The sequence below is a fragment of the Rhinoderma darwinii genome, chromosome 12, assembly GCF_050947455.1.
Source record: "Rhinoderma darwinii isolate aRhiDar2 chromosome 12, aRhiDar2.hap1, whole genome shotgun sequence".
NCBI lineage: Eukaryota > Metazoa > Chordata > Amphibia > Anura > Rhinodermatidae > Rhinoderma > Rhinoderma darwinii.
Genome location: NC_134698.1, coordinates 37,194,082 through 37,209,817, shown reverse-complemented (window position 1 = coordinate 37,209,817; position 15,736 = coordinate 37,194,082). Strand labels below are relative to the sequence as shown.

At 40.7% G+C, this 15,736-nt stretch overlaps 1 protein-coding gene across 4 annotated transcripts in view; it reads left to right on the top strand.

Annotated features, from left to right (window-relative positions):
* VPS39 (VPS39 subunit of HOPS complex) overlaps positions 1 to 15,736 on the top strand; it is a 449,085-nt gene that overhangs the window by 97,091 nt on the left and 336,258 nt on the right. For all 4 annotated transcript variants that reach the window (XM_075844598.1, XM_075844597.1, XM_075844599.1 and 1 more), the window contains exon 6: positions 2,259 to 2,357. In XM_075844598.1, coding sequence (XP_075700713.1) covers positions 2,259 to 2,357 — 99 coding nt within the window. The remainder of the gene's footprint in view (positions 1 to 2,258; positions 2,358 to 15,736) is intronic.

The window sequence follows — 15,736 nt, the reverse complement described above, 5'->3', positions numbered from 1 at the left end:
TGACGGCACATGGCTCCATCCATTCTCCCATTGATGCGGTGAAGTAGTCCTGTGCCCTTAGCAGAGAAACACCCCCAAAACATAATGTTTCCACCTCCATGCTTGACAGTGGGGACGGTGTTCTTTGGGTCATAGGCAGCATTTCTCTTCCTCCAAACACGGCGAGTTGAGTTAATGCCAAAGAGCTCAATTTTAGTCTCATCTGACCACAGCACCTTCTCCCAATCACTCTCAGAATCATCCAGATGTTCATTTGCAAACTTCAGACGGGCCTGTACATGTGCCTTCTTGAGCAGGGGGACCTTGTGGGCACTGCAGGATTTTAATCCATTACGGCGTAATGTGTTACCAATGGTTTTCTTGGTGACTGTGGTCCCAGCTGCCTTGAGATCATTAACAAGTTCCCCCCGTGTAGTTTTCGGCTGAGCTCTCACCTTCCTCAGGATCAAGGATACCCCACGAGGTGAGATTTTGCATGGAGCCCCAGATCGATGTCGATTGACAGTCATTTTGTATGTCTTCCATTTTCTTACTATTGCACCAACAGTTGTCTCCTTCTCACCCAGCGTCTTACTTATGGTTTTGTAGCCCATTCCAGCCTTGTGCAGGTCTATGATCTTGTCCCTGACATCCTTAGGAAGCTCTTTGGTCTTGCCCATGTTGTAGAGGTTAGAGTCAGACTGATTAATTGAGTCTGTGGACAGGAGTTTTTTATACAGGTGACCATGTAAGACAGCTGTCTTTAATGCAGGCACCGAGTTGATTTGGAGCGTGTAACTGGTCTGGAGGAGGCTGAACTCTTAATGGTTGGTAGGGGATCAAATACTTATTTCTCTGTGCACAATGCAAATAAATATATATAATTTTCACAATGTGATTTTCTTTATTTTTTTTTATATAATCTATCTCTCACTGGTAAAATTAACCTAGCCTAAAAATTCTAGACTGTTCATGACTTTGACAGTGGGCAAACTTACAAAATCAGCAAGGGATCAAATACTTATTTCCTCCACTGTATGTAATGCTCCTCTTTCTGTAATGTATCTGCCATCGACTGATAATATTCCTGCAGTAAGGGAGCCTCATCTGATGTCCTTTAGTTTTGTAATGTTTCTTTTGTTTCTTATACTGTGCTTGTTTTGTACAGTAACAAAATGAAAACTTTTTGGAAAAAAAAACCTTTAAAAAAAAAAAAATTTGAAAGGCATCCCCCATATTCTGAAGGGTATTTACAGCAAATGAGCGGCCGTTTTTCCTGAGAATGATGTGAAAGGGGTGGCGCCAGGGGCTGCCACTTTGTGTACTTTGTCAAACTCAATGACCTTATCCTCAGACTGACGAAGAAACTGGCCACCACAGCATTGTACAGGTCCTCTATAGAGGTGGATTCAGGGTGGTTTCTCACTTTTTAAGTTCTTACATCGACCCCTGTTCGCTGTGTCATCAACATGCATAGTTAAGTCCTTCAACTGGGAGTAGTGCGAACCAGCATGGAGAAGATGTAATGAAGGCCTGTGGCTACAGAAGTTTTGTTCTGCTCTAGTGCGAAAACCTTCCCTCCAATGCCCATACTGTGATAAAGATCCCTTTTGTACGGCTGCGGCCTGTCTTTCCTCAAAATGCAGCATGTGCGCTTTTAGGTCCGCTTGTTTTGGGAGGGCCTTTAGGAGAGTCCATACCTCAGACGCATTAGGTTCTACTCACTGGGAAGGGAATTTCTGTCCTGGGGTGATGCCAGCCTTCCCCCGCTCCTTGCTAGCTGACTGAGTGTGCAACACCACTGGAGTACCTGAGCTTGGTAAGAGTTCATCGCTGCCTTGCTGCACGCACTGTGCAAGCCTGGGAAACTATGCCATGATCCTCTGGCAGCAGTGTGAGTTCTCGATTGCACAGAAATCTTCAGATGGATGCCAAAATAGGGTTGCACAGCATGAGGGATGCCAAAAAAGGGGTTACTCACATGAGGCAGAAGGTCTCCTCCTCCGCATTGTTGGCATCACTTAGAAGGCTGCAAGTCCAGATAATCAGGGGAAGATCTGTAGGCATGGAGTTCCAGAGCTGCCTCACACAGTCATATCAAAGCCATTGAAACCTTTTTAACACCTATATTGACAGCAGCTATTTATTACTTTACTTTAGAGAAAGATTATTTAATTTTTCTTTATTCATTACAATCTCTTGCATTATTTACAACATTAATTAGTAATGTGAATTTAGACTGGTCATGCATTTATTAGCATCACTTTTGTTTCTTCCAGCACACTAAGACAGGTGAAGAAATGCTGAAGATGTGTGTGGCTGTTCGTAGAAAATTGCAACTGTACTACTGGAAGGATCGTTCTTTTCATGAACTTCAGGTGATTAACTGCAAATGTAAATGAAGCCGGATTCCACTGACTTATAAGGGGTTCCATAGTGGTGTACGACGTTTTGACTGGAAGAATAGCTTTGCATGCATTCGGATCCTTGCAAGTAGATGTAAACGGAGCCGAATTGTTATCAAACTGTGATAAGACTCCGTTTATATCCTTCTTCTTTTCCGGTATTTTTACAAGACTAGTGCAGTCTCCTGGCTGCGACATCTAAGAGGTTAAACAATCAATAGCGACTGCAATATCTAAGTGGTTAGATAGCGGGAAGGGGCTCCCTTAATCACACCATTGTGCCAATGGGTTGCCATGGCGCCCAAGGGCCTAAAAAGGCCCTTACCAGGTTTTCCATTGCTATATGCCTATTATATGTATATATGCATACATGCCTAATAGGCTGCCTGTCAATGTACACCGGCATGTATAAAACATTGCAATACAGGAATTTTACAATGTGTTCTATGAAAAAACAAAAATGAAAAGTTGTCGTTTTCAAGTGGGACATAAAGGCAATGTACACCTTTTTTGTAAGCAAATTATTATTATTAAATTAATGTATTTTGTAAATTTTTGAAATTCAATTTTTTAAATAATTTTTTACATTTTATTTTTTCTACTTTTTAAGATACAGCTGTGTAGTCTGTATACATTGAAGCTTTATTGTTCTCTCTCAGCCAAATCTGTCAGTTAAGCTGAAATTCCGGCTCGGCTGAGAGTGGGTCCTACGTGTCTCTGAAACATAGGATCCACCTAATATAGATCACATCTAATTATGATCTTAAATGTGATCCATATTATGGGGATCTTGTGTGTCAGACATGCAGGACCTGCTGAACTGACAGATTCGGCTGAGAGTGAATACATCTTCTATGTATACAGTTGGTGAGGTATATGGAAAAAAGAACCAAAGTATAGCGCTGTTACCATCAAGAACGGACCATATAGCTAATAACAGCTTTATTTTTAAAAGCAAGGGCTACGCGTTTCAACGCAGAACATGCGTCTTCGTCAGGCCAGGTAAGTAGAGAAACGAGATAACGGACTTATATAGAAATTGACAGCATGTTCAAAAACACTTTGAATTTTAAAAAAAATGACAAACAGAGGTCCGAGTACCTCTGACGTAATATGGGGTCAAATAAATGTAAAAACAGCTAAGGTTAGGATTACATTGAGCAAAGTCTATGGAATAACATTACTCAAAATTGCATGGAATAGTAGTCAAAGTCAGGCATAATAGTAATAGACAAATGTAAAAATGTATACAGATTAATATATATAAAGTTAGAGGCCCACCGGGAGTCGGCAAAAACAGCATATGACTATAAAATACTTTTCCATGATAAAAAGTGAAAACAATAGATCGAGTTTAAAACATATATATATATATATATATATATATATACTTGAGAATTAGATAAAATATAATGAAAAATTGTTGTGATTATTGTAAAAAAAAAAAAGGAAGTACGAACTCACCACTGGTTGTGGGCATTGTTTGCAGGAGGCTACGGAAAACACAGGCAAACGCTCTGCTGAGCGTCCCTGGCGTCATGGCAACTACAATCAACTGAATGCCGAAAGACGTGGCCGATGAGGGAAAGTACACAAACTTAACCAATATGGGAGATGCAACGGGGAAGACAACGTCCTCGCAGCCATGGGAACATCCAAACGGAATCAGAACCACGGTAAGCAACTAGGGACATATGGAGCAGAATGGTCAGTTGGTTAAGCTGATTAATTAGTGATTGTATGTATAGATAGGGGGAATAGCCATAAGGAGTATGTAATGCAGAAATACAATGAAAGTAACCAAATTATTATTTGGCTGCTCCATTATAGAATACGGGATAAATAACATACAGTTTTGCATAACATAAAGATGAAGAATAAATGCGTATACATATAAATACATATATACATACATATAAATATATGAACACATGGAGTGTAAATATAATATAAAATGCAATATTAATATTAGAATAAGTAAAAGCGTCCAATATAAATAGATAATGGAAAATTAAGTGCTAATCAAGAGCAGTTTCTGAGAGGTCATTGAGTCCCCCTGGGCTTAAACAAGCCATATTAAAGATCAGTAGTTCTCTTTGAGTTTAACAAATCTGTCTGGTATGTTGGCACCAATCTGTTCTATTGGGGGTAATGGAAATGACATCAAAGTTGCAGTTGTGTACTGCTGCAAGGTGTCTCGAAACACTGTGTTTTAAGAAGCCAATATGGGTGTTACAATGGTGCTTCTTTATTCTGCATCTAAGAGCCTGAACAGTCCTCTCTTTATATTGCAAATTCCAGGGGCATTCGAGCAAATATATGATAAAATCACTGCTGCAGTTTAAAAATGTTTTAATTGGGAAAGTCCCACCAGTAACTGTGAAGGTGTATGTTTTGATTTGATGGTTAAAATTAGAACAACAGAGACCTCTATGGCAGCATCGATAGGCCCTTTTAAGCAGCGGGAACATACTTGCATTTAGTTGTTATTGGACGTAATCTGCTGGCACTACCTACAGGCGGGCTGTGTGGCACTACCTACAGGCGGGCTGTGTGGCACTACCTACAGGCGGGCTGTGTGACACTACCTTCAGGGGCCTATGTGGCACTACCTACAGGGGGCTGTGTGGCATTACCCACAGGGGGGCTGTGTGGCACACTTCTCTTTACAACGCCCACTTGGTCAAAAATTTAAAAACACCCCTTAATGACCAGCCTATTTTAGACGTTAATGACCAAGCCATTTTTTAAGTTTTTCCATCGTCGCATTCCAAGAGCTATAACCTTTTTATTTTTCCGTCGACATAGCTGTATAAGGTCTTGTTTTTTGCGAGACAAGTTGTATTTTTTAATAGCACCATTTTGGGGGACATATTATTTATTGATTAACTTTTATTAACTTTTATTTGGGGGGAAATAGAAAAAAACCTGAAATTTCGCCACTCTTTTTCGCGTCTTAAATCTACGCCCTTTACCGTGTGATATAAATAACACAATAACTTTATTCAGCGGGTTGTTACGATTGCAACGATACCAAATTTGTATAGATTTTATATGTTTTACTACTTTTACACAGTAAAAACGCTTTTTTTTAAAAATTATTTGTTTTTGCGTCTCCATATTTGAAGAGCCGTAACGTTTTTATTTTTTCACCGATGCGGTTGTATTAAGGCATTTTTTTTGCGGGAAGACTTGTAGTTTTTATTGGTACCATTTTGGAGTTGATGCGACTTTTTGATCACTTTTTATCACATTTTTTTTAAAGTCAGGATTCACAGAAAACAGCAATTTTTCCATAGCTTTTTATTACATTTTTTACGGCGTTCACCGTGCGGGTTAAATAATGTAATAGATTTATAGTCGGGGTCGATACCAAATATGTGTAACTTTTTAACTTTATTTTGTTTTTTTAATAGTAAAGCATTTTGTAAGGGGAAAAGCTGGGTTTTTAATTTATTTTTTTTATTAACTTTATTAAACTTTTTTTTTACTTTTTTACTAGTCCCACTAGGGGGCTTCACTATGCGATTCTCCGATCGCTATTATAATACACTGCAATACTTTTGTATTGCAGTGTATTACTGCCTGTCCGTTTAAACGGATAGGCATCTGCTAGGTCATGCCTGCGGCATGATCTAGCAGGCATTCGCTCCAGGCAGACCTGGGGGCCTTTATTAGGCCCCCGGCTGCCATTTGAGACACAGACACTCGGTGATCGTATCGCCGGGTGTCGGTGGCAGAGAGAGGGATAAACCACTCAGATGCGGTGCATGCTATTGCGCACCGCATCTGAAGGGTTAAACGGGTGAGATCGATACTAATATCGATCTTACCCGGCAGAGCAGGGATGCTCCCAGCTCTCAGCTGCCTCTGGCAGCTGAGAGCAGGGAGATTTGACAGCTCCCTGCTCTGTTAACTTATTCCGATGCCGCGACGTAAAAAGTCTATGGCATCGGAATAAGGCCCGTTAGTGACCGACGTAAAAAGACTATGGGCCGGTCACTAACGGGTTAAGAAACTAATTAGCATAAATCTAAAATTGTTTATAACTTGCTCAAAAATGATTGTTTTTCAAAATAAAAACCACTGTTCTCTACATTACAGCACTATCAGATTAGGTAGGGGATAGGGCATTTAAAAAACTGGTGACAGAGCCTCTTTAAGTTACTTGCTATGAATGACTCAATTGTTATCAGGCTAAACAAGGAGAAAACAAAGTGCACATAGTGCATGAAACAATATAAAAAGGGTAATGTAAGGATGGTCAATTATGCTAACCTGATGAGGTTATGCTGGGAGCATAACATCCAATGTAGCATATTCCAGTCGTCCACCTAGGTAGAATGGTTCAGTGGTTCAGGTAAGGGTTGCAGCCTAAACTGTGTTTCCTTTCTATGACCGATCGCATACTAATGTGGATGTGACCTATAACCTGGACCTGGTAGTCATTGCCACTGCCGACCCGAGTTTCTGTTATAAAAAAAGCATGTACCGTGAACTCACACATCATTTGTACCTAACCTGATGAAGAGGCCAGTTCGGCTTTGAAACATGTCGTTTTATTCTGTACAAATAAATCCCCTTTTAAACCCCATCTGACTCTGCTTTTCATGGTGTGAATACCGGATTGATAAGATTACGGATAAAATCTCCTACGGCTGCACCCTAGAATATTCAGCTTTTTTCTCTCCTTGATCTCAATTGTCATCAGAACTGCGGATAACTGTGGAGGCATTCAGAACAGAATGGATTATGTTATTGAAGCTTTAAGACTCTTATCTGATGTTACTTTCTATAGTAAACTTGATCATAATCCAGTACCTTTATTCACTATAGAATCTAAAACATTAATTGACACAGCCTTTCATGACGGCTTAATAAATAAAAAAAATATCTTTTTTTCTTAATGTCCCCTTTCCATCACTTCAGTCTTTATATCACCTACCAAAAATTCATAAATCCTCCACTTCTCATCCTGGCCCTCCTATTATATCAGGAATTGTATTTCTAACTAGTAATATTTCGCATTTTATTGACCTACACTTACAGCCTTTGGTTTTCACCCTACCATCATATCTTAAAGAGGCTGTCACCACATTATAAGTGCCCTATCTCCTATATAAGGAGATCGGCGCTGTAATGTAGGTGACAGTAATGCTTTTTATTTCGATAAACGATCTATTTTAAACCACTTTATGAGCGCGTTTTAAGCTTTATGCTAATGAGTTTCTTAATGTCCAAGTGGGCGTGTTTTTACTTTAGACCAAGTGGGCGTTGTACAGAGGAGTGTATGACGCTGACCAATCAGCGTCATACACTTCTCTCCATTTATTTACACTGCACTAGTGATATAGTTATATCGTTATGTGCAGCTACATACACAAACACTAACATCACTGCAGTGTCCTGATAATGAATATACATCACTACCAGCCAGGACGTGATGTGTATTCAGAATCCTGACACTTCTGTAGCGTCTCTGTGAGATTTACAGCAAGGCAAACGTAATCTAGCGAGATTACGATGTAACCTGTCATTTCAAACGAAATTACGTTTGCCTTTCTGGAATCTCCCAGAAAAGATTCAGAAGTGTCAGGATTCTGAATAAACATCACGTCCAGGCTGGTAGTGATGTATATTCATTTTCAGGACACTACAGTAATGTTAGTGTTTGTGTATGTAGCTGCACATAACGATATAACTATATCGCTAGTGCAGTGTAAATGAATGGAGAGAAGTGTACGAGGCTGATTGGTCAGCGTCATACACTCCTCTGTACAACGCCCACTTGGTCTAAAGTAAAACATGCCCACTTGGGCATTAAGAACTCATTGGCATAAAGCTAAAAATCGCTCATAAAGTGGTTTAATACAGATCGTTTTTCTAAATAAAAAGCACTGCTGTCACCTACATTATAGCGCCAATCTCATTATATAGGAGATAGGGCATTTATAGTGTGGTGACAGAGCCTCTTTAAAGACTCTGGTAAAATAATCCAAGTATGGAAAACATAACTTCATTACATACTTTAATATAAGGAATATATTTGTAAGAACAACGTTGAATAAACATTGGCATATACTTAAGAGCAATACTTATCTCAAACAGTTGCTCCCCGATTTTCCACCGATCACCTTTAGGGGATCACAGACACTAAGGGACTTAATATCCTTCAGCAGATTACGTTCAATAACGACTAAAAGTACAAGTATGTTCCCGCTGCTTAAAGGGGCCTGTCAATCCAGCCATAGTAGATGTCTCTGTTGTGATTTTATAATATATTTGCTTGAATGCCCCTGCAATTTGCAATATATAGGGAGGACTGTTCAGAGCCTTACATGCAGAATAAACAAGCACCATTTTAACACCCGTATTGGCTTCTTAAAACAGTGTTTCGAGACACCGTTGCAGTAGTACACAACTACAGCTTTGATGTAATTTCCATTACCCCGATGGAACACATCGGTGCCAAAATACCAGACAGATTTGTTAAACGCAAACAAAGAGAGAATTACTGGATCTTTAATATGGCTTGTTTAAGCCCCGGGGGACTCGACCTCTCAGAAACTGCTCTTGATTAGCACTTAATTTGCCATTATCGGTTTGTTACGGACGCTTTTACTTATTCTAATTTTAATATTTATATTGCATTTTATATTATATTTATACTCCATGTGTTCATATATTTATATGTATGTATATATGTTTATATGTATACGCATTTATTCTTCATCTTTATGTTATGCAAAACTGTATGTTATTTATCCCGTATTCTATAATGGAGCAGCCTAATAATAATTTGGTTACTTTCATTGTATTTCTGCATTACATACTCCTTATGGCTATTCCCCCTATCTATACATACAATCACTAATTGATCGCTATTTACACTTTGCCCTCCGTTTAAAGAGGCTCTGTCACCAGATTTTGCAACCCCTATCTCCTATTGCAGCAGATCGGCGCTACAATGTAGATAAGAGTAACGTTTTTTGTTTTTTTAAAACGAGCATTTTTGGCCAAGTTATGACCATTTTTATATTTATGCAAATTAGGCTTTCTAAAGTACAACTGGGCGTGTATTATGTGCGTACATCGGGGCGTTTTTACTTCTTTTACTAGCTGGGCGTTGTGAATGGGAGTGTATGATGCTGACGAATCAGCATCATCCACTTCTCTTCGTTAACACCCAGCTTCTGGCAGTGCACAGACACAGCGTGTTCTCGAGAGATCACGCTGTGACGTCACTCACTTCCTGCCCCAGGTCCTGCATCGTGTCGGACGAGCGAGGACACATCGGCACCAGAGGCTACATTTGATTCTGCAGCAGCATCGGCGTTTGCAGGTAAGTCGATGTAGCTACTTACCTGCTGATGCTGCTGCAGAATCAACTGTAGCCTCTGGTGCCCTCGCTCGTCCGACACGATGCAGGACCTGAGGCAGGAAGTGAGTGATGTAACAGCGTGATCTCTCGAGAACACGCTGTGTCTGTGCACTGCCAGAAGCTGGGTGTTAACGAAGAGAAGTGGATGATGCTGATTCGTCAGCATCATACACTCCCATTCACAACGCCCAGCTAGTAAAAGAAGTAAAAACGCCCCGATGTACGCACATAATACACGCCCAGTTGTACTTTTATTTTAAACACGCCCAGTTGTACTTTAGAAAGCCTCATTTGCATAAATATAAAAATGGTCATAACTTGGCCAAAAATGCTCGTTTTAAAAAAAACAAAAAACGTTACTCTTATCTACATTGCAGCGCCGATCTGCTGCAATAGGAGATAGGGGTTGCAAAATCTGGTGACAGAGCCTCTTTAACCAACTGACCATTCTGCTCCCGATGTCCCTAGTTGCTTACCATGGTTCTGATTCCGTTTGGATGTTCCCATGGCTGCGAGGACGTTGCCTTCCCCGTTGCATCTTCCATATGGGTTAAGTTTGTGCACTTTCCCTCGTCTGCCACCGTGGTTCGGCATTCAGTTGATTGGGGTTGCTATGACGCCAGGGACCCTCAGCAGAGCGTTTGCCTGCGTTTTCTGTAGCCTCCTGCAAACAATGGCCACAACCAGCGGTGAGTTCGTACTTCCTTTTTTATACAATAATCACAACAATTTTTCATTATATTTTATCTAATTCTCAAGTGTGTGTATGTATGTATATGTATGTATATATATATATGTGTGTTTTGACCCCTACCCGACACTTGACGTATGGGTACGCCATGGAAAGCCATGACTTCCTGCAAATTGCCGTATCCATATGCCAAATGTTTGGCACCGGCTCAGAAGCTGAGCCGGTGCCATCATCGCCGGATTTCAGTGGTATCTTACAGCTGACATCCGGCGGGGCTGTAATGGCGGGGACTGATATTAGCTTAGATCCCCGCCATTAACCCCTTAAGTGCAGCGCTCAAACGCGATCGCTGGACTTAAGGTGTTTGCAGCTCATCAGAACCACAGCAATAAAATTGCCGGGGTTCCGGTGGCTGCAATGGCAACCGGAGGCCTAATACTGGCCTCCCGGTCTGCCTTGCACGGAAGCCGGTCAGGACCTGCCCGGCGGCGGAGCCTGATCGGCTTCCGTAGCCGCCGACTTAGGAGCTGATCCGGCATCATCAGTGGGGGAGGTCAGCTGTATGTTACAGCTGACATCCATCTGTAACGGCAGGAACCGGAGCTAGCTCCAATCCCTGCCATTTTCTCCTTTGATGCAGCAATCGAAAGCGATCGCTGCATCTTAGCGGTTGCTAGCAGATCGCCAGCCCTGACAGGCAATCATTACTGGCAACTGCTGCTATGGCAACAGGAGACACAATGGCCTCCTGCTCTGCCATTAATCGGCTTGCTGTCAGTGAATAACTGACAGATCTGTTACATTGCACTACGTAGTTAGTGCAATGTTTTAGAAAAAAAAAAATCAGACAGTTGGACCTTCAAGTCCCCTAGTGGGACTTGAATTTTTTTTTAAAAAAAGTGAAAAAAATAAGAATGAAAACCTAATAAAAGTTTCAAGTAATAAAACACAATCGCGCTGTTCCCTTATCAAGTCCTTTATTATTGAAAAAATTATAATAAACCATATGTATTTGGTATGGCCGCGACCGTAACGACCTGAGGTATAAAAATATTATATTTATTGCACGCGGTGAAAACCCCCGTAAAAAACGATACCAGAGTTTGTTTTTTCGTCACTTTGCCCTACAAATATTGAAATAAAAAGTGATTAAAAAGTCGCACATATCCAAAAATGGTACCTATAAAAACTGTAGCTCGTCTCGCAAAAAACAAGCCCTCATACAGCTCCGTCGACAAAAAAGTTAAACAGTTATTGTTCTCAGAACTTGGTGACAGAAAAAATACATTCTTTTTACAAAAGTAATTTTATTGTGCAAAACGTTGTAAACCTAAAAAGTGCAATAAATTGGGTATCGCCAGAATCCTACTGACCCACAGAATAGAGTTAACATTTAATTTGTAACGCGTGGTGAACGCTGTATAAAAAAAAACGTAAAAAACTGTGCCAGAATTGCGTTTTTTTTTTTTGGGTTTCCTGGCCTCCCAGAAAATAGGATAAAAGGTGATCAAAAAGTCGAATGTACCCCAAAATGGTACCAATAATAACTACAGCTCATCCTGCAAAAAAAAGCCCTCATTCCACCAAGTCTATAAAAAAATAAAATTAGTTAAGGCTCCAATAAGTCGGGAAATAAAAAATATGCAGTTGTGCAGCCCGAGGGGAACATTTCTTCTGTTTCAAGAGGCGATTTACCAAGGCCCTAAAATTAGGGAACCAGGAAGGGGAGGGCCCAAACATATCTGCTGGAAGCGAGGTCGCCCGTATTATACCAGGACAACACTTCCCAGAAAAATTTCCCAAACTGCAATGGTGCGGAGTGTGGACCAAAAGGGGCATAAGAAAGGACGCCAATTATCAGTGTGACACTGTCCTGTGCAGAAAGGATTGCTTCACTGCGTAACACACATCTATGGATCATTTTATTGTTTTTTTTATCCCATTATTATACCACCTGACTATGCCCCTGATATACTCTGCCCAGCTTACATGTAGCCCCACATTATAATCGGAAACACCAGCAATACTCAAAACAAAACTACTTCCAAGCAAAATCCGCTCTCTAAAAGCCAAATGGTGCTCCCTCTGCTCTGAACCCTACAGTGTGCCCAAACAGCAGTTTATTTCCACATATATGGCATCACCATACCCGGGAGAACCTTTTTAACAATTTTTGGGGTGTGTGTCTCCAGTGGCATAAGCTGGGCACAACATATTTGCCACTGAAATGGCATATCTAGGAAAAATGTTAATTTTTTACTTGCACCATCCGCAGCGCATTCATTTATGGAAAAGACCTGTGGAGTGAAAATGCTCACTACACCCCTTAATAAATGCCTTGAGTGGTGTAGTTTCGAAAATGGGATCACTTTCTTTTATTATTTCACATCTGGGCCTCTGCAATTGTGAACCAATACATTGTAAATCACCAAATTAGGCCTAAATTTTAAATGTTACTCTTTCACTCCTGAGCCTGGTCGAATGCCCAGGCAAAAGATTAGGGTCACATGTAGGGTGTTTCTAAAACCATGAAACACAGCATAATAATTAGAGAGCTTGTCTTGTTATGATGGCAAAAGCTGGGCACCACATATTGGCATATCTATGGAAAAAATCCCATTTTCACTCTGCAACATCGAGTGCACACTAATTTCTACAAAACACCTGCAGGGTTAACATGCTTACTACACCCCTAGGTGAGTTCATTGAGCAGTGTAGTTTCCAAAATGTGGTCACTTCTGGGTGGTTTCAACTGTTTTGGCCCTGCCATGCGCCCAGAAACCAATCCAGCAAAATCTGCACTCCAAACGGCATTCCTTCCCTTCTGAGCCCTACTATGTGCCCAAACAGCAGTTTATGACCACATATAGGGTATTGCCGTACGCGGGAGAAATAGCTTTACAAATGTTTGGGTTCTTTTTTTCCTTTTATTTGTTGAGAAAATTAAAAATTTTGAGCTAAAGCTACGTCTTATTGAAGAAAAAGGATTTTTATTTTCACTGCCCAATTCTAATAAACTCTATGAAACACCTGTGGGGTCAAAATGCTTACCACACCCCTAGATAAATGCCTCATGGGGTGTAGTTTCCTAAATGGAGTCACTTTTTGGGCGTTTTCATTGTTTTGTCCCCTCAGGGGCTTTGCAAATGCGATGTGGCCTCCGCAAACCATTCCTGCTAAATGTGATCTCCAAAAGCCAAATATCGCTCTGTCCCTTCTAAGCCCTGCCGTGTGTCCAAACAGCCGTTTATTACCACATGTGGGGTATTCTTTTACTCGGGAGAAATTGCTTTACACATTTGATGGTGTTTTTTCTACTTCAGTCCTTGTGGAAATTAGAAAAAATTAGCTAAACCTACATTTTTCAGGGCCTACTTCCAATAATTTCTTCAAACAACCTGTGGGGTCTAAACGCTCACTATACCCCTAGATAATTTCCTCAATGGGTGTAGTTTCCAAAATAGGGTAACTTATGGGGGGGTTTCCGCTGTTTTGTCCCCTCAGGGGCTTTGTAAATGTGACATGGCCTCCGCAAACCATTCCTGTTAAATGCGAACTCCAAAAGCCAAATGGCGCTCCATCCTTTCTAAGCCCTGCCGTGTGTCCAAACAGCCATTTATGACCACATGTGGGGTATTGTTTTACTCTGAAGAAATTGCTTTAAAAATTGTGTGGTGCTTTTTCTCCTTTAGTCCTTGTGGAAATGGGAAAAAAAATAGCTAAACCTACATTTTCTTTGAATTTTCACGGCCTAATTCCAATAATTTCTGTAAAAAATCTGTGCGGTCAAAATACTCACTACACCCCTAGATCATTTCCTTGAGGTGTGTAGTTTCCCAAATGGGGTCACTTTTGGGGGATTTTCACTGTTTTGGCACCGCAAGAGCCCTTCAAACCTGACATGGTGCCTAAAATATATTCTAATAAAAATAAGGCCCCAAAATCCACTAGATGCTTCTGAGGCTTGTGCTTCAGTCCAGTAGCACACTAGGGCCACATGTGGGATATTTCTAAAAACTGTAGAACCTGGGCAATAAATATTGAGTTGCATTTTTCTGGTAAAACTTTCTGTGTTACAAAAAAAAATGGATTAAAAATGAATTTCTGCAAAAAAAAAACCACAAACATTTGTAAATTTCACCTCTACATTGCTTTAATTCCTGTGAAACCTCTAAAGGGTTGAGAAACTTTCTAAATGCTGTTTTCAATACTTTGAGGGGTGCAGTTTTTAAAATGGGGTGACTTATTGGGGGTTTCTCATATTTAAGGCCCTCAAAGCCACTACACAACTGAACTGGCCCCTGCAAAAATAGCCTTTTTGACATTTTCTTGCTGCTAAAGTTCTAAGTCTTGTATGCCAAACTTAAGTAGACCTATGGGGGATGTTAATTAGCAACAACTTTGTGTGGTATAAGTGCCTGTCTTACAAGCAGATACATTTAAATTGAGAAAAATACACATTTTTGCAATTTTTCGATAAAATTTGTTGTTTTTCACAATTAAACTGAACATATCGAGCAAATTTTGCCAGTAACAAAGTCCAATGTGTCACCAGATAACAATCTCAGAATCGCTTGGATAGGTGAAAGCATTCCGACGTTAATACCACATAAATTGAAACATGTCAGATTTGAAAAATGAGGCTCTGTCAGGAAGGTCAAAAGTGGCTAAAGAGGGAAGGGGTTAGTTACAGTTAGTATATACATGATTACACATTGTTCTAATTTTTTACATTTTTTCACAAGTCAGGAAATATTATAAATAAAATTTTAATTTGTAACATTTCCATGTGCTGGTCACTAGAGGGAGCTATTCCCAAAATTGCACCATTGGCATGTGGTAAAGCAACCTCATTGCTTTATGCTGCAAAATTGGAGAAGACACACTCGCTGTAGTGTGCTCAAACAATCCCCCTCCTTTATCCTGGCTAGTGCCAGGAGAAAGGAGGGGGTTGAATGTTCAAACCTCCTACACTGTGTGCCGCCATTTTTTGAGCGAATGCACAGTGTAGTAGGCTTACATACAGTGGTAATCACACAGTAAAACACGAACATACACAAACATAACTTACCTGTCGCCGCCGCTCCGTCCGCTCCTAGTCCTTGCTTCTGATCATATGTCCGGAAGCCGCGACCGGAAGTAGTCATCTTACTGTCCGGCCGCGGCTTCCGGTCCACATGAAAATGGCGCCGGATGTCGCTTGGCCGAAGACCTTCCTTTTGGACTGTGTGGGAGAGGCACATGCGCCGTTCCCACACAGACGGCGTACACCATAGTGAA